At 42.2% G+C, this 26,719-nt stretch overlaps 1 protein-coding gene across 1 annotated transcript; it reads left to right on the forward strand.

The window, feature by feature from the left end:
• Positions 1-2,387: 2,387 nt before the first annotated feature.
• On the forward strand, positions 2,388-23,767 carry LOC135524253 (guanine nucleotide-binding protein G(i) subunit alpha-1-like). Its single transcript, XM_064951627.1, has 9 exons — positions 2,388-2,804; positions 15,886-15,928; positions 16,102-16,243; positions 16,704-16,861; positions 16,978-17,106; positions 18,252-18,381; positions 18,742-18,895; positions 21,001-21,192; positions 21,441-23,767. Exons 1-8 carry the CDS (start codon positions 2,687-2,689, stop codon positions 21,189-21,191), a joined length of 1,065 nt encoding a protein of 354 aa, XP_064807699.1. The 5' UTR covers positions 2,388-2,686; the 3' UTR covers position 21,192; positions 21,441-23,767.
• The last annotated feature ends 2,952 nt before the right edge of the window (positions 23,768-26,719 follow it).

Genomic DNA, 26,719 nt, shown 5'->3' on the forward strand with positions numbered 1-26,719 from the left:
GAGGGGTTTGGAACGAATCAGTGGCTAACTGCAAGCATTGCAAAGCAATCATTATTCTGCTGTTCAGTGGAGTGGCTGTGTGGTCCCAAGTCTACGATTAAAGGTCTATTTTCTTAGTTTAAAATTATAAACATTCAGCATTAGCCATGCTGTCAATGAAGCATGGTTTGTGCCGCGCTCAAAACAACTGCTAACTTGGAACTGCAAAATCTGACTTCAGTAAGTTGAAGACAACTGGGAACTCGTGAAAATATGCCAACTCCAACTCAGAATTGTAAATCGGGAACTCAGGCCTCTTTCTAGAGCTACGACCTGAAGATCACTGACGTCATCATGATTCAACCTTTTTTTTCAAGTTTCCAGTTGTCTTGAAAGCACCATGAATCCAGAGAATGTCAGACTTTGATGATAAAGTTTGATGACCATATTTGCCCACGAAGGACCGCCGCACCACCTTCCTGTTCAAGTGAGCACAGCACAACAAGGTGACTCCAAAAATGTACTGTATGCTGCTGCATAAATTATGTAATATGCCAGGGAGATATGTATACTCTAGCTAAAGAAGTAATACTAGTGTATGTTGTGTAGTAAGCTGTTAGTAGCCCTAATGACTCACCCTAATAATTTGGTCTATTTGCACCTCTTAATTTTGCCACCTGTTCTGACTTGGTGGTGCACATGTAGCTTATAACCTGTTTTTGAGAAATGTAATCATTGAATATTGTAAGAGCATTCATTGTCGGCTTATATCCCCCCTTTATTCATCCTACAGTTCTGACTTGGTGTACAGGGAGAACATTGAAAGAACAGCCCAGGTTCTGAATTCTGTCACTGTACATTTTAAAAGTGCTGAACAAATAGTTATAATGACTTCCTCCATCCTGGCTTGCTCATTAGTGTCTTAATCGAAAATACAGATTGCCTCTTATCCGCTTGTCGTCCCCTTATGCCATAGTTTGTACATCTCAGTTGTCAATAGAAAACACATTTGTTTAAGCAAGTCAGCCATATCAGCTATGCTTTTTTTTAAAGGCAGTAAATGAGGCTGAATTAACTGTTTCACTGCCAGACAAGGCTCCGCTCATAGCCAGGTGTAGCAGTGGTAAGGTGTTGGGAATGCTGTCGGGACTCTGCTGTTGCAACAGTTTTATGTAAGCCCTAACAGTCTGTGGGCACTGTTTGTCACCGTTATAGTACAATTAATGTATTGTTTCGTGTTGTGTTGTGTAGTAGCTTTGCTGGCATTCATCCCACATTTTTTTGGGGGGGGGGGGGGGGATGCATGCCCCACCAAGATGTACATACTAAAATCGCAACTGACCCTATCCTGCATCCGCTACATGATTTATGTTAGATCATTTTCTTGACAGAACATTGGTGGAGCACTTCAGAGATGTGTCTCTCCAACAGCACCATGGAGAGGCGCGCTGGGAATGGACAAGCAAAATATTTAGCGCCCCTGCCTTTGACAAAGTGGTCACTGCTTATCAAAGGGTGGCATCAGCGCTCACCTTAAAAACCCATATGGCACTGGTTGAGAGAAATTGTCATTGTTTTGGGGCAGTACTATGTGAGGTTTTATGTGTTGACGTTGGAGATGCGTCTTGGTCAGTTTAGCTCAAAAAATGCTACCTTCGTCAATCTGCCACCATAGGCAACCGCCTAATCCTACCTAATGAGCGGGCCGGCGGTGCCTAGGATCCATAAAACATTACAAAGTGTCATCATCTAAATGACTGAGCATCTATACTGAGCACAAGCCACCCACCGCAGCCAACAAACAAACAGCCAGACAAAGCCATTTATTAACTCAATGCCTAATCTCCATTAGTCTCCGTTAACTCTCCATAATCCATTTTAGATTACACTGGCTAGCCTCTCTGCATCCACTCCATAGGCCCTACACATTCAACCCCCAGCATTGGGGTTATAAAGCATATCATCACATAATTGAACTATAGTGTGAATTATTTGCATTGTCAAAATTAGGATTTAACATTGATGGAATACAATGACTATTATGGTGCAATAAATATACCTTTATCCAGATATCTACCCTGTTTGTTGGCTTATTACTCATATCTCTGGCCCAGGCTCTGAAACCTGGCACTGCACTATTAGGTAGGTGGGCTACTTTCATGACTTCTGCATTTCTGTAAAGATAAAACAGAGATAGATATGATATTGCATATAATGCACCCAACTGCTTTTTGAACCTGTCATGTATGTTATAAACTCACAGGTACAAAATGTTGCCTTCATCTCAATGGGTTCAGGGCATCACCTCAAGAGAGCAGCAATATTATCAGTTTGGTGCCAGCCAGAAAATATAATTTGATGCGGGTATTAAAAAGTGCTGCGCGCTATCACGCATGCGCATACATTGGGTATTTGAAGAACAGGAAACAAACCTTTCAACAGCGTAAAGAAACGTGAAAATTGTCAACGCTGCCGAAACATCAGAATACGTATACATCGGCAAATAACTGAGATAGAAACAGCAACGAAAAGTAATTTTCAAGTGAAGTAATAGTGCTGCTGAGAAACAATTTGTTTGGCTAGCCTGGGTGCGAGGCAAGGGTTGTGTTTGAATCTCCGACGCGAGGGAGGCACCCTCCTTTTAGCTTGTGCATGTTGAACATTTTATCTTTTTAACTTTTACACCTTTTGGGGAATCTGCTTGAAGATGGGGTGTACTCTGAGCACGGGTGATAAGGCGGCGCAGGAGCGCAGTAAAATAATCGACAGGAATTTACGGGACGACGGGGAAAAAGCAGCACGGGAAGTCAAGCTGCTTCTGCTTGGTGAGACCAAGACGGAGTGTCGAACGAATGTTTGAATGAAAAGTTAGCTTGCTGGCTAACCTGAGCTAGCCTATATTGCTTAACTATATATCGAACAGTCTTATACAGTTGGTGTACAATAGTTTTAGTGTTAACATTGACAACTTTGCTGAATGAAATTGAACAAATCCAAATGACTAGCTAGTTAACGTTAGCCTAGTCAATAGCTCGCTAACAAGCTACTTAGCTAGCCCTTGTTGGATAGCGAACTACTGGCCATGCAGCTAGCAAAGTACCCCCATCCTTAGTTAGCTTTTAACTGGCTAGCTAATCTCTCTCCGGTATCACGGCCATTAACTGTAGTCTCAAGCAGGGCCCCGTTTCCCTATAGCGATGGAATTTATTCTTTCGAGTGTTTTTAACTGCATATTTCCTACAACGGCCGTACTGTAATTGTGTTTCCCAAAGCAACACACAGAGAAATCTGTCGTTAAGTGCTTTGTTGGAGCATGTCTTTACTGATAGCGAGATGAAAGGGAGCGCTGCTCTCGGATCATCTTTCTCAATTCAAATATTTCCTTAATATTATAAATATTTCACACTACTGACGACGGAACATCTCCTAGAGTTTACCCAATACATTCGATAAGTCACCGATTTGGAACATTGTGCACATGAAATGGGCATATATTGAGACAAATTAGACAGTAGCCTAAAATAAGCAAATACCTCGATTGAACATGAAATGTATTTAAACATGCCTATTTTATATTTTAATGTAGTCCGTTCGCTTTTCATTTGAAGCGTCTCTTTATACGTTGCTTGTTTGTATCAGTTGCAGACATCGGCAATATGGTATTGGTAGTCAACTAGTACTCCGCCGCCACAGAGACACGGATAAACCATGTTAATCCATGTTTAGCGGAGATCTTTGTACAGTGACGCGTGAGGGCAGGAAAGCAACCAACTACGCATTCATGGTACTTTCAATAGAACTGGGAGTGGGGAAATCGAGGTCAAATCGTCCGTGATCTTAGAGGCCGAAGTTTCCAACTTGGAATTCCGAGTCGGATGACCGGGGTTAAACGATCCCCCCCCCCCCCCCATGTTTTTTTTCCCGTTCCCAGTTGTCTTGAACACAATTCTAAAGTTGGCCATTTCCGAACTCCCAAGTTGTTTTGGTCGCGTATTGGCTGTAATGCCTAGTTTACGTCGACTGGTGATGTATTTCATTACGCCGTACATCTTCAGTCTTGCCTCGCTACCGAACGTACAAGTGGCGTGTTTGTTTCAGGTGACGACTTGTTTTTCCTCAACTTGTTTCTCTACCTCCATAGGAAGTCAAGCTAGCCTGCACTGTAGTGCAGCTAGCTAAAGCAAGTCTAGGTTGAAGATGCCATTGTTTAGGATGGTAATGACGTTTGTTTTTGGTTATTAGGTAGAGGTCGCTAGTTACAATGGTAACTTCAGCCTAGCTTTTAGCTAACTAGCTGCTCTGCAGTATACGCGAGCTTGACTTGCTATAAACTTTGAGGGAAAGTATCTAAACAAAACATGTTTTATTATTACCAGAAACTATATATTTATCCTGTGTTGACAGTTTGCGGTGGAATACATGAAGTTGCATGTACCTTTTTAGAACTATAAACTAATATTTTCATAAGCATATTGTTTTTCCAGTAGTATGTGATTTATTTCATTACCGACTCCTCTAACCACGTTGAGCCTCATATTGCCACAGAGAATGACACAGCAGCGTTGGTGACTGTACATTGACCTGGCCTAACCTCGAATTTCACAGCCTTAGTCCTGGGGTGATGAGGTTTTAATATAGGGCTCATAACATTTCTTTAACGTGGGGCTCTGGTAGCATCAGGCATTAATTTTCATGCCGATCGAAGCTCTAATCAAATCCAGACATATGCCGGGATAATATTTTATAGATTCTTGGGATGGAACATTTGTAAAACAGTATTCAACAATAACGTAAACTCACCCCGTTCTGTACAAATGTGTGCAACCGCAACATTCAAACGAGGCTACAAAGAACTAATGGGACTGTTGACTTCAAAATCGGGGGTGTGAACTAGGTTTCTTGTCAAGCGTTGATCGACATGGACATGGCTCTATAGTATTGGAGAAAAGTTGGTAAAAAAAAACAGACCCTCCCGTTACATTGGGACATGTCATGTCTGAACGTACAGCACGCATAAAGCAATTATTTCTGTTTTACAATCTCTCTCCACCAGGTGTAGCACTTCTCTCATCGTTTAGAAACAAGAAATGGACAGTGACGGGGGTATGGGTGGGATACCTAGTAATTTTTTGCGTCGTCATTGCATGCGATCATCATTCTCAAAGCCGCTGTTTACTTCTAAGATCACTTTAGCACCGCCCGAAAAACCAGACTCAAATTTGACACAAACCTTCAAATACTTATGTAATGACACATTATATAAACTCTTTATAGTGTTTTATTTACATTTTAGATAAGTTGGACAGATCGAGTGATTAAGTGAAAAAAATAAATTTTCCCACACGACAGCTGTCCTTCTCATGCATTAGTTTCACATCCCCATCCGCCATTTTTAAAAAGACCCGGCGGGGCTCATTGACTGCTTGAATTATGCCAAAACGGGCAGCGTTTAGGTCATGTAATTTATTCTGTTGGAAAGGGGAGAAATTGTGCTTTACAATGGTATTGACTTTACAGTTGATCTGGAAGTATTACGTTTTTGGGGTGCTAAAATCAGGGCAATTGTACGGACCTGGGCAATGTACGAGTTTATGTTAGTTGAAAACCCAATTTTTAATTTCCAAACTTATTTGAGAGCAAAAGTGCAAGGGCAACAATATACTGTATTTGGTACAACTGTAGTCAACGTTAGAATCTAGTAGCAGCCATATGACATCACACTAGCTAAAATATGAATCCATAACAATCTCACTGGAAATGGACACCGATTCTTCTACTCTCCTTTTTGCTATAAATGATTCCCACAGCATAAGAATACTTCTTGTTGTCAGTCAACTACCCAAGTTATTTGTGGTGTGAAGTTCACAGGCTTTATAGTTTCTTCGTTTGCTTCCCAAATAGACTTATGTTTTGTGTATACTACTGAAATATTAGATATGTTTTATATTTTGCAATTGTATCGCTGTTGGTTTTGTCCATAGGGACTGAACTCAAGCTCTGAATTTCTAAATTTCATTAGAATTTTTTTCTTCCCCTGAGTGTTTGAAAGTGAAACCTGAAGTCCATGCGTGCTGTCTGTGTGATGTGTTTACATGCAAATACTCTGCAGCCCCAACCTGGCTTCCCAGAAAATGTCCATTGGCAGCTCAGGCAGTCTAGAAGAAGTGTGTACCCTTGTGCACAATTAAGGCACATTCCAAGGAAGATGGATAGTGTCATGTTTATGATTCTGGTCTTGGGATGGTTTTTGATACATTTTGTCAATGTAACATACAATGATTACTAGCGCTCACTAACAAGCTACAGTACATTTGCAAAAAGTGCAACCCAAAGTCACTGTAGGAAACTTCATAATAGATAATTTGGATGATAACATGGAAGTCTTTCTTCTCTAATCTTGTGATTTTAGTCTAAACTTGGATGGCCAAGATGTTAACTGAGTAGCTTGTCACCTTCCTCATCCTGTTGGTTGTCTTGATTCTCTACAACAGGCGGTTGCTTGGCAACATGCACAGGCTGGTTCACATTACCAGGTGTGAGGGAAACTGTGGGCTAAACAAATGCAACTGGGGCATAATGAAGCACTCTCACCTGACTACTTCTGGAAGACCTAGCACGGTTAACCAAACTCGCCCGATTCAAAGACTTGGGGATTAACCAAATGTTACCTGGGCAGTGGCTCTAAGAGAATGGGATGAATCTAACTTACCTGCCTACCCTTATGAGCCAGTAGGGTCTTTGGCACAAAGCAGCTTTCCCCAACCATTAGGTGCTCTGCATCCCAGCCATGTTCCAGTCCAGGTCGTGTTAGTTGCAGTATCAGATCTCACACCTGGGGCATAACGCAATGTGTGTTCTGTAGGGCTATCTTGGTCGACCGAAGGTCGTCTGTTCTTTCAACTAATTGATTGGTTGAAATGTTAGCGTATTATTCCATATAGGCACACCCTGTGTTTTCAAGATTATACTATACTGAACAAAAATATAAATGCAACAATTTTATATATGTATGTGTATATATGTGTGTGTGTGTGTGTGTGTGTGTATATATGTGTATATGTATATATATGTATATGTGTGTGTGTATGGAAATCAGTCAATTGAAATGAATTAATTAGCCCCCAATCTATGGATTTCACGATTGGGCCTGGGAGGGCTTAGGCCCATAATCTTAGGAGCCAGGCCCACCTACTCGGAATGAGTTTTTCCCTACAAAAGGGCTTTATTACAGCCAAATACTCCCGAGTTTCATCAGCTGTCCGGGTGGCTTGTCTCAGACGATACCGCAGGTGATGAAGCCGGATGTGGTCCTGAGCTGGCATGGATGCATGTGGTTGTGAGCAGGGCTCGCAAATAACTTTTTCCCTCGCCATCCCGAAATGCAATTTCAACTGTCCCAAACTGAACGTGAACAGTGACCGATATAAAAAAAAATATATATATATATATGCCAACATGGGTCTAGGTCATTTGCAGTGGTTTTAAAGTAATTGGTGTATTTCTAAAACAGTCTATATTGTTTAAACTTGTTTATAATCCTTTTTGCATCTTAATGAAAACAGAAAAATAACCATTACATTTAATAATTATCATTGATTAATTGAAGATGTATACAATATCTCAGAACAATGTTATTGTGAACTGGTTACTGAATAAACTTAAGTTAGATGTTACATTTGACCACCAGCTGCCCCATTTTTAAACAAAATAGCTCAAATATAAAATAAAGAACATATGCGTGTGTGTTCCCCAGCTTTCACTTTCTCTGCTTCACCCTCGCCTTGACCTTGTTGAGAGCCACCACTTGTTAGCAGCCAGGGTCTAAAATATAGAATTAACTTTTTGGTACACCAGCCACTGTGGCAGGTAGATTAAAAAATATATATCTAGTAGCCACAATTTTTAGCAACTAGAATATATTTAGCTGAAATTACACAAAAATGGATTAGTATGTGTTGTAAGGTTTTGAAAACGACACATTTATTATTAAGTAATGTGAAATATTTCATTTTTTTGGTGTCAGATGAGACAAATGTTCACCTTCCACTTTTTAAGGTTGGGAGGTTACCGTGGTAATGCGACTCAAGTCATGTTTGTTCCTGAGCGATTGAGTCTGACTAGTATCCACGTTGCTTCTCATCCCTAGCATTTTGAAAGTCTAACATTGTTTTGTTCACAAGCTAGGTTTTTTTGAATGGCCAAGAAACACAAGGACAACGTCTCACTTCAGTAGACTTACATTTCAAGTAAATTAAACCTTTATGCCTGTGTGCAGCGCTTTAAAAAAATAAATCTGACTCTCTGCTCTTCATGTGTGCACGCACAGCCCCTGGCCAGGCAGTGTTGCAGCGCAAGGCAGAAATACGTTGCACGTTTTATTGTGCATTTGGTTCAGGTCAGGGAGATGCAATTCTCTAGAATATCATAGGAGCTATCCATAGCCTACATGCTATGCAAATGCGCACAAAACCTCAGCTCTGGGCCGGCGTGCCCACAGACAGACTGGGAGAGTAAAATGTGTGTACTAATAGGCCTCTTTGCTCAACATTGGAGTGATATTATACATTTCCATAACCAAAATATTTAAATTTGCGATGCCTAGCCAGCCATATCATCGTTTGAAACCTGGACGTTTTACATAGCCTATCTTACCTTGGCGCCGGAGAGGATGGCTGCTGTTTTTATTGGCTCTTAATTAACCAACGTGCTATTTTGTTAGTTTTTTTCCCCCCGCATTGTTTAATTTTGTGTAGATGATGTTGCTGCTACCGTCTCTTATGACCGGAAAGAGCTTCTGGACATCAAAACAGCGATTACTCACCCCGAATAGGACATAGTTTTTAAATTTTAATAAGTCGGATGGAAAGGATATACTCAACATCCTAACTATTATAGACTTCTAAGGGAAGCACAGCCGAGAACTGCCCAGTAACATGAGCCTACCAGACGAGCTAAATAACTTCTATGCTCGCTTCGAGGCAAGTAGCGCTGACACATGCATGAGCGCATCAGCTGTTCCGGAAGACTGTGATCACGCTCTCCACAGCTGATGTAAGACGTTTAAACAGGCCAACATTCACTAGGCCGCAGGGCCTAATGGATTACCAGGACGTTAACTCCGAGCATGCGCTGAACTGGCAAGTGTCTACGCTGACACTTTCAACCTCTCCCTGTCGGAGTCTGCAATGCCAACATGTTTCAAGCAGACCACCATAGTCCCTGTGCCCAAGAACACGGCGGTAACCTGCCTAAATGACTACTGACCCGTAGCACTCACGTCTGTAGCCATAAAGTGCTTTTGAAAGGCTGGTCACTGCGCACATCAACTCCATTATCCCAGAACCCCTAGACCCACTCAAATTTGCATACCGCCCAAACAGATCCACAGATGATGCGATCTCTATAGCACTCCACACTGCCATTTCCCACCTGAATGCTATTCATTGACTACAGCTCAGCATTCAACACCAGTGCCCTCAAAGCTCATCACTAAGCTAAGGACCCTGGGACTAAACACCTCCCTCAGCAACTGGATCCTGGACTTCCTGACGGGCCGCCCCCAGGTGGTAAGGATAGGCAACAACGCATCCTCCATGCTGATCCTAAGCACCACTGTTGTGTCATCGGAAAACTTAATGATGGTTTTGGAGTTGTGCCTGGCCGTGCAGTCATAAGTGTACAGGGAGTACAGGAGGGAACTGAGCACACTAAGGGTGCATGCTCAGTCCCCTCCTGTACTCTGCTCACTCATGACAGCACGACTCCAACATCAAGTTTGCTGATGACACAACAGTGGTAGGCCTGATTACCAACAACGAGGAGACAGCCTATAGGGAGGAGGTCAGAGACCTGACTGTGTGGTGCAAGGACAAAAACCTCTCCTTCAACGTGATCAAGACCAAGCAGATTGTGGACTACAGGAAAAGGAGGACCGAGCACGCCCCCATTAACATCGACGGGTAGTAGTGGAGTAGGTTGAGAGCTTCATGTTCCTTGGCGTCCACATCACCAACAAACTAACATGGTTCAAGCACACCAAGAGAGTTGTGAAGCGGGCACGACTAAACCTGTTCTCCCTCAAGAGACTGGAAGTATTTGGCATGGGTCCTCAGATCCTCAAAGTTCTACAGCCATCGAGAGCTTCCTGACTGGTTGCATCACTGCCTAGTATGGCAACTTCTCGGCCTCTGACCGCAAGGCACGACAGAGGGCAGTGTGTACGGCCCAGTACATCACTGGGGTCAAGCTGCCTGCCATCCAGGACCTCTACCAGGCGGTGTCAGGAAGGCCCTAATAATGTTCAATGACTCCAGCCACCCTAGTCATAGACTTTCTCTGCTACTGCATGGCAAGTGGTGCCGGAGTGCCAAGTCTAGGTCCAAGAGGCTTCTAAACAGCTTCTACCCCCTAATCAAATGGCTACCCAGGCAATTTGCATTGCCCCCCACGTTGCTGCTACTCTGTTATTGTCTAAGCATAGACACTTTAACTCTACCCACATGTACATATTTCTTCGATACCGGTGCCCCTTGTATTTAGCCACATTGTTATTTTGCTGCTGCTCTTTAATTATTTGTTATTCTTATCGCTTATTTTCTGTATATTTTTTTAATGGCATTGTTGGTTAAGGGCTTGTAAGTAAGCATTTCACTGTTAGGTCTACACCAGTTGTATTCCTTGCATGTTGAAGCATACAATTTTATTTTAATAGCCTACAGCCAAACTCTGACCATAGATAACAAGCAAAGATTTCCTGATATGCCATTAAAACCAGCATTTATTCTACTATCCAAAGGCAGTAAGGCACAATCCTTGTTACATTTTTAGATATTCCCTCTAAGTTTCTACAATTAAGCTGTATATCCATCCCTGTTGCATAAATTAAAACACTTGCACCAGGTGTGTGTTTTAGAATGGTGTTCTCTCATAATAGCATTTTGGAACTTTCACGCAAATGGCTGAGATGAGGGAACACATTGCTGCTCTTGTAATGTAAATTATTCATAGTTTATCCATTTTTAAGTATGGCACCACTGCCTTATGCACTTTTGCAGCACAAAGGTGTTTAGGGACCAGGGAGAGAATGCAAGAACTTTAAACTATTTTTGAATCAAAATTTCCAGTTTTACGGGTTTGTAAGTTAATAGAAGGTTGTGAAAACAACCCAACATTTCTGCTAAGATTTCAGTTTAGCTTGGATGCATATTGTATGTGGTTTGAAATAGTATCAATCTTTATCAGCAAGTTTATCGTAACTGCACATTTACTCAAGATGCTGAAAGAATTCATGTTTCTTCACTCGTGTTCCTGAATAACGATTAAGCTTACATTTTGGTGTATCACTTTACTGCAAGAAATGGTCTAGATTTCAGTTCCCCTTTAACACCGCTGAACAGTAGGCTACAGTTCCATTAACGTGCCATAGGCCTGCGTGCCTTCAGAAAGTATTCATACACTGGCTTATTCCACGCTTTTGTTACAGCCTGAATTCAAAATCTATTAAACAGTCTCCCTCATCTACACCGTACCCCATAATGTCAAACTTAACCATTTTTTTTGGTTGGCATTTCTGCCTGCATTTGGCTTAAGGGTGGACGATATGAAGTAAAATTCAAATCACTATTTTCCACTGTCCGCACTAACAATGTTTAAAAATATTGAGGGGCAGAATGACAGATTTTCCCCTTGTCAGCTCAGGGGATCCAATCTTGCAGCCTTATAGTTAACTAGTCCAACGCAATAACGACCTGCCTCTCTCTCGTTGCACTCCACAAGGAGACTGCCTGTTATGCAAATGCAGTAAGCCAAGGTAAGTTGCTAGCTAGCATTAAACTTATCTTATAAAAAAACAATCAATTATAATCACTAGTTAACTACACGTGGTTGATATTACTAGATATTATCTAGCGTGTCCTGCGTTGCATATAATCTGACTGAGCATACAAGTATCTGACTAAGCGGTGGTAGGCCAGAAGCAGGCGAGTAAACATGAATTCAAACAGCACTCTCGTGTGTTTTGCCAGCAGCTCTTTGTTGTACATCAAGCATTGCGCTGTTTATGACTTCAAGCCTATCAACTCCCGAGATGAGGCTGGTGTAACCAAAGTGAAATGGCTGGCTAGTTAGCGCACGCTACTCGCTCTGAGCCTTGGGGTGGTTGTTTCCCTTGTTCTGCATGGGTAACGCTGTTTCGATGTGGTGGCTGTTGTTGTGTTGCTGGTTCGAGCCCAGGGAGGAGCGAGGAGAGGGATGGAAGCTATACTGTTACACTGGCAATACTAAAGTGACTATAAGAACATCCAATAGGCAACGGTTAATTAAATACAAATGGTATAGAGGGAAATAGTCCTATAATAACTACAACTTAAAACTTATTAACTGGGAATATTGAAGACTCCTGTTAAAAGGAACCACCAGCTTTCATATGGTCTCATGTTCGGAGCAAGGAACGTTAACGTTAGCTTTCTTACATAGCACATGTTGCACTTTTACTTCTCCAACACTTTGTTTTTGCATTATTTAAACCAAGTTGAACATGTTTCATTATTTACTTGAGGCTAAATAGATTGTATTGATGTATTATATTAAGTTAAAATAAGTGTTCATTCAGTATTGTTGTAATTGTCATTATTACAAATGCATAAAAAATACATTTAAAAAAAATCATCCAATTAATCGGTATTTGCTTTATTGGTCCTCCAATAATCGGTATCGGCGTTGAAAAATCATAATTGGTCAACCTCTAGTCTGTATATTTCTCAGTTCACCATGTAACCTCTTCAAGTTCTGTGCCAGGAACACCAGCCTATTGACAGTTTCTGGCTTCAAAGTTGCCCTATGGTTTGTAACCACACTGCCCCCAGTGCTAAATGCCCTCTGAGGGTGAACTTGTGGCAGGGATGCCTAATGTAAGAAGCTTCCAAGACTCTACAATTGACTTATTTGCTGATTGTGGAGCAGTGGCAGCTTCTTTCTCTGTCTGGTCCTCTTCAAGAGCAAAGTCTCCCACAGCTGTGTTCCCTACCAGGAAGGCTTCTGTCTTGGAGACAGTTCACCTCCACCAGCTTCTCGGTGGTCATGAACCTTGGATCCAGAAAGGTAGCCATGGTGAGCAGCTCATCTGTTTCAGGGTTGGTGTATATGTCATTCAAGTAATTGAGGACCCTCATCTTAATCTCTCGGGTCAGTTTGGCTTCGCCCTCATTTTGATTTCAGAACCTCGTCTTAAGCAAAATGGAGAACCGGATTCAGATAAGACACACGTATGTCTCTCCTGACAGGGCATCTGTGAAAAGCTGGAGAGGCTTAAGTGCTGCCGTAGACTTGTGCGATGGCCTTTTCCTACTCCAGGACTCTTTCCATCTGCAGTCGGGATTCTGTGATGTGCTTGTGGAGGGGCAGGCTCAGTTTATCCTGTGCACTTGTCAGGGTCTTCTGCCTCTTCCACCTCGGAAAATGTGCTGACCACTTGCTCACTTCTGTGTCCTGGGAAACCCGAGGTTAGTTTTGGACGCTCCTCTCTGAAAAATAAAATGATGAGAAATAATTACGTATGAATCACAATCATTCAATAGAAATAACATTGAATCTGATGTAATTATTTATTTATCTGTTATTTTACCAGGTAAGTTGACTGAGAACACGTTCTCATTTGTAGCAACGGCCTGGGGAATAGTTACGGGAGCGGAGGGGGATCAATTGTAAACTGGGGATTATTAGGTGACTGTGATGGTTTGAGGGCCAGATTGGGAATTTAGCCAGGACACTGGGGTTAACACCCCAACTCTTAAGATAAGTGCCATTGGATCTTTAGTGACCACAGTCAGGACACCCGTTTTAACGTCCCATCCGAAAGACTGCACCCCAGTGTCCCCAATCACTGCCCTGGGGCATTGGGATATTTTTTTTTTTAGACCAGAGGAAAGAGTGCCTCCACTGGCCCTCCAACACTACTTCCAGCAGCATCTGGTCTCCCATCCTGGAACTGACCAGGACCAACCCTGCTTAGCTTCAGAAGCAAGCCAGCAGTGGCATGCTGCTGGTAATTACAACAATTTACGGCAAGGACACTGGACTTGATTACAAATTTAATTCATCTATAGATTTACATACAGCTGTAGTGATTACGAGAGCACTATGTTGCTTTAGAAAACAAACATTTATTAAGTAGGCTATTATTGAAAGAGGATATATTGAAACCATAGGCTAATATCAATTATAAATAAAAGCAATGTCATGTTTGTATATTGCACACTCTTACAAATGTATAGATTTGCATAGCTGTATATATTCGGCTTAACGTATAAGAAGGGATCCGACAGGGTAGTCAGCTATAACTTTTAAGCATCGAGAAGGAATACAATAGTTATGTATTTTAAGTTATTTTTCTACCTCGTTCTGTGTTTTGGATGTTGAGACTTTACGGCTAGCAATATGTAGCCTGTCTGAAATACCCTAGTCTTGTCCATTTGTTCAGCTCCAATGCTTTGATGGTGTTCTGTCGGTAGTCATACATACTTTGCGCTACTCTTTCAAGCCCCAGGATGAAAATGCCTCCCTCAGCACAGATCAGTCTGAGTAGACTTTGCAAATTCACTGTCAAGCAGCCTCTGAGTGTTAAGAGGGAAAATGGAGCAGAGCTTCGCCACAGGCATGCTTGTAACTTCACAGCAAAGACAACTGCTTGTCTCTAGCCTAAATGGTGCTTGCTTGCTTTCTGCTCATTTTATAGAAATTCACAAACCATGTTGCAGACAGTTTTAAATTAATCCCGGGTCGCAGACGATTGTTTTGATAACAAACGTTCAGCTATGTTAACTAGCTAGCAAACAACCTGTTAACTTGACAATAAGTTTAGGCAAATTTTGAGTTGGCACAGGAAAAAAGGAAAATGTTCTGCAACCCATGAGCAGTGCTTCAAAAGGTAGTTCATATAGGCCTAAACTATATCAATTTCTTTCTGGTGCGTAATATTGAAAAATGGAGCAATGTGTGTTTGAGCGACAGGTGTGTATGAGGGTGAGGGAGATGGAGTGTGTCTGTTATCTGAAGAGTGATGTTTTCTTGCAGTGTTTTCTCCTTACTGACACAATAACATGCAGATCATTTATACGTGTATATCACAGGAGGTTTGTGGCACCTCAATTGGGAAGTACGCGCTCGCGGTAATGGCCGGAGTGGAATAGTGTCAAACATGGTTTCGATGTGTTTGCCATTCCAGCCATTTATTATGACCCGTCCTCCCTTAAGCAGCCTCCACTGATGTATATTCCTTCCTCTCATTCCTCCAGCCAAATCACAGGTAGGCCTTTGCAAATATTAGTAAATCAGCCTTTTTATGCAGTAGTCTATTATACACTGAACAGTGTGAAGTTCAATGTGTACTATTGAGTGGAAGTGCGCTTTATTTATTTTCTCTCCTCACTGAGGTATTGCGATAATACTCATGATACTTGGCCTGGTATTGTTGTAAAACACTTTTTTTATTATCGTGACATTCCTACTCATATCAGTCGTTGCCAAAGTGGATGTGACGCTGTGGATGGTGTACACAACCAGTTAAAGTTAGAGTATAATGTGGGATGCTAAGTCTTCAGCATGCCAGAGCTATAAGCTCATTGGTAGGAAGATGCAGTTAATTAATCCTATTAAACTAGAGCCTGACGAACTCCCTTTAGGGCAGATCAGACACTTCGTTTCCCAACGCTGAATACCTACGAGCTACTCAGTCCCTGGACAGGTTAGTCTCATAGGACCTTGTGCAAAGTGTGAGTTAGGCTTACATGTGTGGATCTCAAGTTAGGATCTAGCTCAAGTCAAAACAGCCATGAATGAATGGAGAATGTTAAGTCTCTCACTCATTAATTGGCCTCCTTCCTTCTCTTTCCCTCTGTCCCTGTCTCTCAGGTGCTGGGGAGTCAGGGAAGAGTACCATTGTCAAACAGATGAAGTAAGTTTCTCGTTATCTAAATGGAAATGTTCACTTTAGGCGTATCAATGTCGTTCCATAACATATTTGAATAACAAGCAATAGGCCTAGTTGTTTATTCATGCTTTCTTTCTCCTGTTGTCCTACTCTGCCACGTCTTGCTACTTTCCCTCGCTCTCTCCCTCCCCTCCCAGGATCATCCATGAGGCGGGCTATTCAGAGGAGGAGTGTAAGCAGTACAAGGCAGTGGTGTACAGCAACACCATCCAGTCCATCATCGCCATCATCAGAGCCATGGGGCGCCTCAAGATAGACTTCGCTGAAGCAGCCAGAGCGGTGAGTGGAGTCGGACACTGGGAGATCTACATAATGATTCAAGAGCAGTTTTGTGCTTTTTAAAAATATAGATTTTTTTTTATTCCTTATAGTTAAGATTAGGTTTTGTGAGGTCAAGCTGATCCTAGATCTGTGCTGGGGAGTTCAGGAGTGTTGATGGTTAGTCTATGGGGTCAAATGGCAGGGGATAGGGTTGATGGTAGTTTTAATGGAGAGGTGAAGAAAAGTAATTCCCAGCTCAACCTCTATCCCTGACCTCAAAAAGATACAAATTTGTGATATTTCATAGATGGAAGAAGTTAATGGGTGGAAGTAAACAATATAGCTCAACTTCACCCACCCAGGTTACCAGAAGGTCTGTGTGGAATCTTAGGTTTAAAACAATAGGGAGAATGTCTGAATAAACCCTCCCTTACTGCTTCTGCCTCCTAACCGTTAGTTGTTTCATGTCCCTTACCAGGATGATGCTCGTCAGCTGTTTGTGCTGGCGGGATCAGCAGAGGAGGGCTTCATGACCGGTGAGCTGGCCGGAGTCATCCAGCGCCTCTGGAAGGACGGTGGGGTCCAGGCCTGCTTCGGCCGCTCACGAGAATACCAGCTCAATGACTCCGCTGCCTAGTGAGTAACGCGCGCACACACAGTCCTGCTTCAGAAAGTACATTAACCTCCTCCATACAACTGCGACATTCAACAAACTGCTAACACTGACCTCCCTATCCATCATTCTCTCCCAGTTATCTGAATGACCTGGACAGGATAGCCCACGGAGCGTACGTGCCCACCCAGCAAGATGTGCTGAGGACCAGGGTGAAGACCACTGGCATCGTGGAGACTCATTTCACCTTCAAAGACCTCCACTTCAAGTGAGACAGTCCCCAGTGTACCCACTCTAAGGGTGCATCTTAATAGTGTCTGAAACCACCTCATTTAACAGCTGTACCCACTAGTGCTCCTTTTTGACAAACACCAATGTTAAACTAGTGTATACACTCTTGTGTTATACAAGGAAAATTTTGACAGTAAAGACTTGTGAAGAGCATCATCAACCTCTGCAATATCAAAACCTCTACTTTGTGAGAAGGTGTTAGTTCAGTTAGCCATTATGTGAAAGACCAGTGGCCTGGCTTTGGCCCCATGTGAGAACATGAATGTCAGCGCCATGGTCCAGTGAGGCACGTGTGCCGGCCCACGTAGATGGAAACAGAAAAGTCTGAGCCTTGTGGGTAAATCCTGTATGGAGATGCGCCATGAGGGGGTTTCTCAACAGGCCAAAAGGTGTCGGTATGCTTCAATTCGGCCGGCGGCAAAGCGAACCGAATGAATGTGCTCGCATACTCCCTTAAAAGACCTTCGCTTGGAAAAACTAGAACAAAACAACGATAGTGCTTTGTCCATTTTGAGACAGTAGCCAGTATACACTTCCTCAAAGTCAGAATGAATCTAAGAACTCTGAAATCTGTCATTGATTTTAAACTTTTTGCCAAGGAGATCTTAGTCGTGCAATTTTACATCTAAGATGTTTGGTGTAGTATTTCTCAATGGAGGAAATGTCCATGAAAACGAGTCGTCTCGTTGAATGACAACTAAGACCTTATTGAAGAATCCCTACAGTTGACCAATCAGATAAAGGGGCGTAGACTTCGGCTCCCGACTTCAACTGGCCTCAAAAAAAAAAAAAACATAAATCTGTGCTCGAACAACCCCCTAAAAACCTTACCGACTTCCAAAACTAACAAACGTCAAATGTTATATTTGCACAAACTCTTCCGAACTGTTTTGGCTGGGAAGCATGCAGACGCCTTAAGCCAGCTGATGACAACCTCTGTAGTCTACAGAGGGTTCAGTTCAGGGCTAAAGTTTGCCAGCTGTAGTGTTCATGAGGAGTGTGATGGTTTGTGAGAGAATGCAAAACGTTTAATGTGGAGATGTTTGAAAATACTTTTTGAAAGTTTTGTGTGCGTGTTTGCTCATGTATACTAACAAATCCGTATGTGTATTTTCTCCCCAGAATGTTTGACGTGGGGGGTCAGAGGTCCGAGAGGAAGAAGTGGATACACTGCTTTGAGGGAGTCACCGCCATCATCTTCTGTGTGGCGCTCAGTGACTACGACCTTGTGCTGGCCGAGGATGAGGAGATGGTGAGACTCATCCCTTGCGCATCAGTCATTGATATTGCTCTCCCACACTCTGTAATCCTTATACACTCACTCACGCTTCGGTCATCTTTCTCATCTCATTTAATGCAATCCCTCAGTCATCTTTCATTCTTTCTCATATGAAAGTGTTAATTTATCCACAGATCGAGTTTCACATTTTCTGACCCTATTGTGTCAGGAAGCTTGAACTCCATCATCAGAACCATAGCAACAGTTGTGAAATATCTGTTTTATATGCCTTTAAAAATTATCATTTTTATTTCAAATAACAAACTTGCATGGTGTGATACACATGTTTGTGGGTAACTAAAAGCATTGTGTGGTTGTCTTTCTGTCCCTCAGAACCGGATGCATGAGAGCATGAAGCTATTTGACTCCATCTGCAACAACAAGTGGTTCACAGACACCTCCATCATCCTCTTCCTCAACAAGAAGGATCTGTTTGAGGAGAAGATCCAAAAGAGTCCTCTCACTATCTGTTACCCGGAGTACGCAGGTAAGAGTTTTAGATATATATATATATATCATTATCAGCTACTCTACAATTCATCTTCAATCCCACATTTTAGTGAATGGTGCTAAGCCTTGCTCAGGTTGAACGCACAGCGAGTTCCAGGTCATCTTAATTGGAGTTATGTTGTGAAGATTATCAGATCTCACCACACCTGCAGTCAATTCTGTTTTCCAGTGTTTTTATATCATACTGTAAAACAGCTGAAACTAACATTTCAAAAGTGTAAAAACATTTGTTCAGTGTTATTTCCTGATAGTTGCTGGTTGAAAATACACTGCTCAAAAAAATAAAGGGAACACTTAAACAACACAATGTAACTCCAAGGCAATCACACTTCTGTGAAATCAAACTGTCCACTTAGGAAGCAATACTGATTGACAATAAATTTCACATGCTGTTGTGCAAATGGAATAGACAACAGGTGGAAATTATAGGCAATTAGCAAGACACCCCCAATAAAGGAGTGGTTCTGCAGGTGGGGACCACAGACCACTTCTCAGTTCCTATGCTTCCTGGCTGATGTTTTGATCACTTTTGAATGCTGGCGGTGCTTTCACTCTAGTGGTAGCATGAGACTGAGTCTACAACCCACACAAGTGGCTCAGGTAGTGCAGCTCATCCAGGATGGCACATCAATGCGAGCTGTGGCAAGAAGGTTTGCTGTGTCTGTCAGCGTAGTGTCCAGAGCATGGAGGCGCTACCAGGAGACATGGAGGAGGGCAACAACCTAGCAGCAGGACCGCTACCTCCGCCTTTGCAAGGAAGAGCACTGCCAGAGCCCTGCAAAATGACCTCCAGCAGGCCACAAATGTGCATGTGTCTGCTCAAACGGTCAGAAACAGACTCCATGAGGGTGGTATGAGGGCCTGACGTCCACAAGTGGGGGTTGTGCTTACAGCCCAACACCGTGCAGGACGTTTGGCATTTGCCAGAGAACACCAAGATTGGCAAATTCGCCACTGGCGCCCTGTGCTCTTAACAGATGAAAGCAGGTTCACACTGAGCACATGTGACTGACGTGACAGTCTGGAGACGCCATGGAGAACGTTCTGCCTGCATCATCCTCCAGCATGACCGGTTTGGCGGTGGGCCAGTCATGGTGTTTGGGGGGCCGCACAGCCCTCCATGTGCTCGCCAGAGGTAGCCTGACTGCCATTAGGTACCGAGATGAGATCCTCAGACCCCTTGTGAGACCATATGCTGGTGCGGTTGGCCCTGGGTTCCTCCTAATGCAAGACAATGCTCGACCTCATGTGGCTGGAGTGTGTCAGCAGTTCCTGCAAGAGGAAGGCATTGATGCTATGGACCGCCCGTTCCCCAGACCTGAATCCAATTGAGCACATCTGGGACATCATGTCTCGCTCCATCTACCAACTCCACGTTGCACCACAGACTGTCCAGGAGCATGCTCAGGCATTGTAGGGAGGCCATACAGGCACGTGGAGGCCACACACACTACGGAGTCTCATTTTGACTTGTTTTAAGGACATTACATCAAAGTTGGATCAACCTGTAGTGTGGTTTTCCACTTTAATTTTGAGTGTGACTCCAAATCCAGACCTCCATGGGTTGATAAATTTGATTTCCATTGATATTTTTTGTTTTGTTTTTAGTTGTCAGCACATTCAACTATGTAAAGAAAAAAGTATTTAATAAGAATATTTCATTCAGATCTAGGATGTGTTATTTTTTATTTTTTTTGAGCAGTGTACAATCTACACAGGACCTTCTAATCAGCAGGTTTGCATGGGCGGAGGTTACAGCTTTCCATGGTGACATCACCATGTGCTTAATTGTTTAATAGACCAATAACGACTAGTTTTCAGTTCTCTCCACTCAGGCCACTCCCAGACAGTCTGTGCAAAATTCTTGCTTAAGAAATATTTAGCTAACAAGCTATTTTTGCCCATTTTATTTTTATGGAAATCTATTACAGTAAGGTACTTCATTGTTACCCAGAAATGATTTGAAATTGATATAATGGCTGCATAGGGCCTTTAACATCTCAGGAACTCACAATGGTGACGGTAAAAGACTAAACTAATTTATCTCCCTGTCTCCCTTTGTCCTTGCCCCGACTTTCCAAGGCTCCAACACATACGAGGAGGCAGCAGCCTACATCCAGTGTCAGTTTGAGGACCTGAACAAGAGGAAGGACACCAAGGAGATCTACACCCACTTCACTTGCGCCACCGACACCAAGAATGTGCAGTTTGTCTTCGACGCAGTCACCGATGTCATCATCAAGAACAACCTGAAGGACTGTGGCCTCTTCTAGGGTAGTCTGAACATTATATCTTATAACATGTTAGACTCAATGATCTTGAATGGCAATTACATGTTGTAATAATAAAGGGGTTGTCTTAAGACTGTCTAGAGTCTGGCCTGGACAGATGCTCAATTCCAAATCAGCCCCCCTAGCCTGATGCAATCGTTTCAGACCTACACAATGGCATAGGCATTATGGCATGGTACCTAGTATAGCAGTGACGTTTTCTAAACATTTTTTTCCCCTCTTTCTATACAGGCAGTGTGGTGGCCAGCGTGTGTTCAGTGACCATTGTCCTTGGGATGTCTGTGGCTGGAGGGGGTTGGATCATGGACACTTTGTAGAGAACTTCACTTTTAACCTCTTAACTTTAAACTCAGTTTTTAAAATGCCATGTAGAAAAATGTTTGTGTAAAATATTTGTACAACTGTCACTATGGTTGGAGATTTTCACTGTTTTTAAGATGTTTTTGTTTTAACCAGTCAAGTTATTTAAAGGATGGAGGGGGGACTTTTCATTTATTTCTTCTAGGAAAGGAATGGACATTTTTCTGTTAGGTACCTGTGCCTTTGCATGCCTTAGTTCCAGTGTTTTGTTTTTTGGGCTAGATGGTAGATGTTTGTTGGGGGGGGTATTCAATTAGAACATCTCAATATTTTGTTTCTGTGACTGATGGCTTCTGAGAATTAGTGTCCATGGAAATAATGAAATAGACCAATTTTAAGACCAACTTGCTCTTGATAGACCAATTCACACTGACACTGTGAGCGCTGTGTGTCTGTGCGCATGACTGTGTGAGTGCCTTTGCTGCATCACTGTTTGCTTGTGTGAGTGCGTGCAGCTGTGTGACTTAGTGTGCATGAATGTGTGTGGACATACAGAATCAGTGAAGTTTTGACACCTACTCATTCAAGGTATTTCATTTTTACTATATTCTACATTGTAGCATAATAGTGAAGACATCAAAACTATGAAATAACAGATATGGAATCATGTAACTAAATGTGAATCAATCTATTTAAAATGTTTGTTTCTTTGAAGTAGCTACCCTTTGCCTTGACAGCTTTGCACACTCTTGGCATTCTTTCAACTTGGTTCACCTGGCATGCTTTTCCAACAGTCATGAAGGAGTTCCCACATGCTGAGCACTTGTTGGCTGCTTTCATTCACTCTGCGGTCCAACTCATCCCAAACCATCTCATTTGGGTTGAGGTCAAGTGATTGTGGAGGCCAGATTATCTGATACATCATTTGCCTTGGTTAAAAATCCCTTTCCCTAGGTGTGTTGAGTCATTGTCCTGTTGAAAAACAAATGATAGTACCACGAAGTGCAAACCAGAGGGGATTGTGTATTGCTGTGATAGCCAAGTGTACCCTGAATGATAAATCACGAAAGTGTCACCAGCAAAGTCCTATCACACCACCACCTCAATGCTTCATGGTAGGAACCACGCATGCAGAGATCATCCGTTCACCAACTCTGCATCTCACGAAGACATGGTGATTGGAAAGCAAAAATCTCAAATTTGAACTCTACCGGTCTAATGCTCATGTTTTTGGACCAAGCAAGTCTTATTGGTGTCATTTTTAGTAGTAGTATAACAGTTGATGTCTGTTACTTGAACTCTGAAGCATTTATTTGAGCTGCAATTTCTGAGGCTGGTAACTGAGTTTTCCTTTCCTGTTGCGGTCCTCATGAGAGCCAGTTTCATCACAGTGCTTGATGGTTTTTGCGACTGCACTTGAAGAAACATTCAAAGTTCTTAATTTTCTGCATTGACTGACCATGTATGCCGTAAAATATTGAACCGTCGTTTCTATTTGCTTATTTGAGCTATTCTTGCCATAATATGGACTTGGTCGGACTATCTTCTGTATACCAACCCTAGTCACAACACAACTGATTTGCTCCAACGCGTTAAGGAAAGAAATTCCACAAATCTACTTCTAACAAGGCACACCTGTTAATTAAAATGCATTCCAGTTGACTACCTCAAGCTGGTTGAGAGAATGCCAAGAGTGCAAAACTGTCAAGGCAAAGGGTGGCTGCTTTGAAGAATCTAACTTTTTTTCATTACAACATGATTCCATGTGTTATTTCATAGTTTTGATGTATTCACTATTATTCTACAGTGTAGGAAATAGTAAAAATAAACCCTTGAATTAATAGGTATCAACTTTTGACTTGTACTGTAAGTACAAAGGGACTTTCTTACTTTTACTTGTCATCCTCTGTCTGGTTTCTGGAAAAGTGACCAAAAAGGCAACTTAAAAATGTAATTTGACGTCACATCGTTGAGGTGATGTTGCGGGCGGTAACATTCCTACACCAAATCATTTTAAAGAAACTTTGAAAAGAGGATGACAACTATAGCATTGTAGCAGACAGGATCATAGATATAAAGTGCAAAGGGAGGTGGATGGGTGGGAGTGCACTGTTATGATGACGAAGACGATATGATTCGTAATGGTTACATATCTGACCCCACCCCTTGGTTTCCATTGGATGGGGACGTTAGTGAACTAATTTCCATAATTTTGCTAATAAATAGTTGCTGTGGTGAAACCACAGCATCCTTCACAATGATGACCTGTGTTTCTTGTCAACAAACTGCCACCTTTTGGCTTGCAACACTGACATACAACGAGTATACCAAACATTAGGAACACATTCCTAACGTTGCAGTTCTTGACATACTCAAACAAGCGCGCCTGGCACCTACCACCATACCCCGGTCAAAGGAAACAAAATATTTTGTCTTGCCTCGTCACCTGTAATGGCACACATACACAATCCATTTCTCAATTGTCACAACTTTAAAATTCTTATTTAACTTGTCTGCTCCCCTTCATCCACACTGATTGAAGTGGATTTAACAAGTGACATCAATAAAGGATCATAGCTTTCCCCTGATCAGTATGTCATGGAAAGAGCAGGTGTTCTTAATGATTTAAAGTGGGAAATGCACTCCACAAATTTGCATTGAACAATACATGTGGTAATTTATAACATTAGTTCACAGCACCATCTATAGGTGATCAATGCATACTACATACTATACTGCTGGTCTTGTCGTACATACTGTAGGTAGCAACACATTAACATCAGTGATTTTTCTTCTGCAAAAAACAAGCACACAAGGATTCCTTAAGACGACTAAACTGATGGGCATCACAGATACATTCAGAGGAAGTTATCCACTCCGTTGTTCTACATCTACAAGACAAACCCAGAGCTAAATTTGTAGATATGCCAAACAGCCATTATGACTTGTTACTCACTTTGTTCTCTAGCATACACTTTAACCCACATGCATGTCTGTGGCAATGGTTGGTTGGATTTTGGTCCCTAGACCACTCAAGTCTCAACAACACCTTTCCCTTGTGTAAGTTCAACTTCTCAGGGACCACATTATGATAAAGAATTATGCATGCACACATATCAGTAGATTGCTATGACACTGATGTGGTTCCTGAGAGTTTAAAACTTTTCCAGGGATTGTGGGCTATCATCTTAAAACAAGACCAAGTCAATAAAAACTCCCAAGATGCAATACGTACCCTACATCCTGGTAAACATGTGCTTATAACTCAATGTGTTGCATAGCAATACCTAATTCTGTTTTCTAATGTTAACTTAAGTTCAGTTTTTTTTATTTTTTGCTAAAGTAAGAACACTTAACTACTGGATTCACCATATTTCAGCCTTCAACTTTAATTGGGTGATTTTATTTATAACAAAGATTCAACCCTTAGGACTTCATCAGGCATGATGAATCAATATGATCAATATGTGCAGTTATATACACAGCACCAGTCAAACGTTTGGACACTCCTACTCATTCCAGGGTTTTTCTTTATTTTTACCTTTTTCTACTTTGTAGAATAATAGTGAAGACCTCAAAACTATGAAATAACACACATGGAATCATGTAGTAACCAAAAAAGTGTTAAACAAATTATTCAAAGAGATTCTTCAAAGTAGCCACCCTTTGCCTTGATAACAGATTCCCTTTGAAGAAGTTTCCTCTCAATGTCCCCTCCCCTGCGTGACATCTTGACCATTTCTATTCCAATATATCTCAGAGAACTAATAGGATGTCCAGCTTATACAAAATGAACAGCAACCAGACGTTTTGTTAATCTTGTATAAGCTTCACATCCTATTAGTTCTCTTGAGATCATTTGGAATAGAAATGGTCAAGACGTCACAGAGGAGAGGGGATGTGCGTATGTTCTTCTTTTGTACGCCAACCATGACCTGTGATGGGGGTCATGATAGGAGCTGCAACAAATGATTGATGTATTATAATAATTGATTATGCTTGTTGTATTAATAGAAGGGGAAGGGCTATAAGACCCTCCCCCACTACATTTATAGGGTCCTGGACCACAGATTAGCAACATATTCATTATAAGGTTTAATACTGTTCCACAGTTCTTTTCTAGTCTCTGCCTCTTATAAGAAACGGTCAGAGATGTGTGAGTTATTGCAGTCAAAACAGGGTGTCTGTGAGAAAGCGCCTCAAGGCTAAAAGAGATACATAGTCAGACACACCATTGTAAACCATACGGGAATGGAAAATTACTGCTGAGCCCTTAGAAAACACCAATAAGCCAATGATTGACAAGGAACAAGGAACCTACCCCAACACCTGCCACCAATCTCACCTGCCCCCTTCTTGGCAACAGTTTTTCTTGTGAATGCCCCGACGAATGTGGCAATTGAATCTGACATGCACTCAGTCCTAGTGCCAAGGCCAGCTGCTCTCAAACTGGGCTGGATTCTGGACACTGAACATTGATGAGTCATATTACATGGCCACAGAATGCATTGAATGCCATCAGTGTCAGAGGAAAGTGGCAGAGTGGTCTCTGGAGATGCTAGATCAGTGCTCTCCAACCCTGTTCCTGGAGAGGTACCGTTCACTCCAACCTTAATCTATCACACCTGATTTGAATAAATAGCTGGTTGATAAGCTGAACCAGGTTAGTAACAACTGGGGTTGTAGCAAAAACCTACAGGACGGTAGCTCTCCAGGAAGAGGTTTTGAGACCCCTGTGCTAGATCAACTGCCTCCAGGTTGTCATTTCCAGCAATCCTTACCTCTGGTAAGTTTTTCTTTCTCTGGTCCAGATGGGGCTCAACTAAGTATCTAAAGAGGAGGAGAGGAAGAGAGCGATAACAGTGGTCCGTGCCTCGTAGCATTACTACCTCAGGACAGGAAAACCCCTTCATGCTGATGCCCCAGAATGGCTAAGGCAAGAGGAGTGCCTTTAGGAGGAAAGAGTAAAAACATGAATGCTATATTTGGAGGAGTTCTTCCTGTCAGGTTCCATGTACTGTCTGGGTGTGTTTGAGATCGACTGCATTGCGGTTGATCTGCTCAGAATAACTATTCTACAAGTCACTTTGCATTCCAAATAACTACTCATTATGTGATCAGGACTAGTGATTCTGTGCCTTGCCTTGCTTAAAATGATCCCTTCAAACATGCTAATTATCTCCAGTTTAGTCCTGCTCCAACTCTTGACC

This window comes from Oncorhynchus masou, chromosome 31 (assembly GCF_036934945.1).
Source record: "Oncorhynchus masou masou isolate Uvic2021 chromosome 31, UVic_Omas_1.1, whole genome shotgun sequence".
Lineage (NCBI taxonomy): Eukaryota > Metazoa > Chordata > Actinopteri > Salmoniformes > Salmonidae > Oncorhynchus > Oncorhynchus masou.

Coding starts and splice junctions, on each gene's coding strand:
- LOC135524253 (XM_064951627.1), top strand. CDS start 2,687: ATGGGGTGTACTCTGAGCACGGGTGATAAGGCGGCGCAGGAGCGCAGT. Junction 15,929..16,101: donor ACCATTGTCAAACAGATGAA/GTAAGTTTCTCG, acceptor CTCCCCTCCCAG/GATCATCCATGAGGCGGGCT. Junction 17,107..18,251: donor TTCAAAGACCTCCACTTCAA/GTGAGACAGTCC, acceptor TTTTCTCCCCAG/AATGTTTGACGTGGGGGGTC.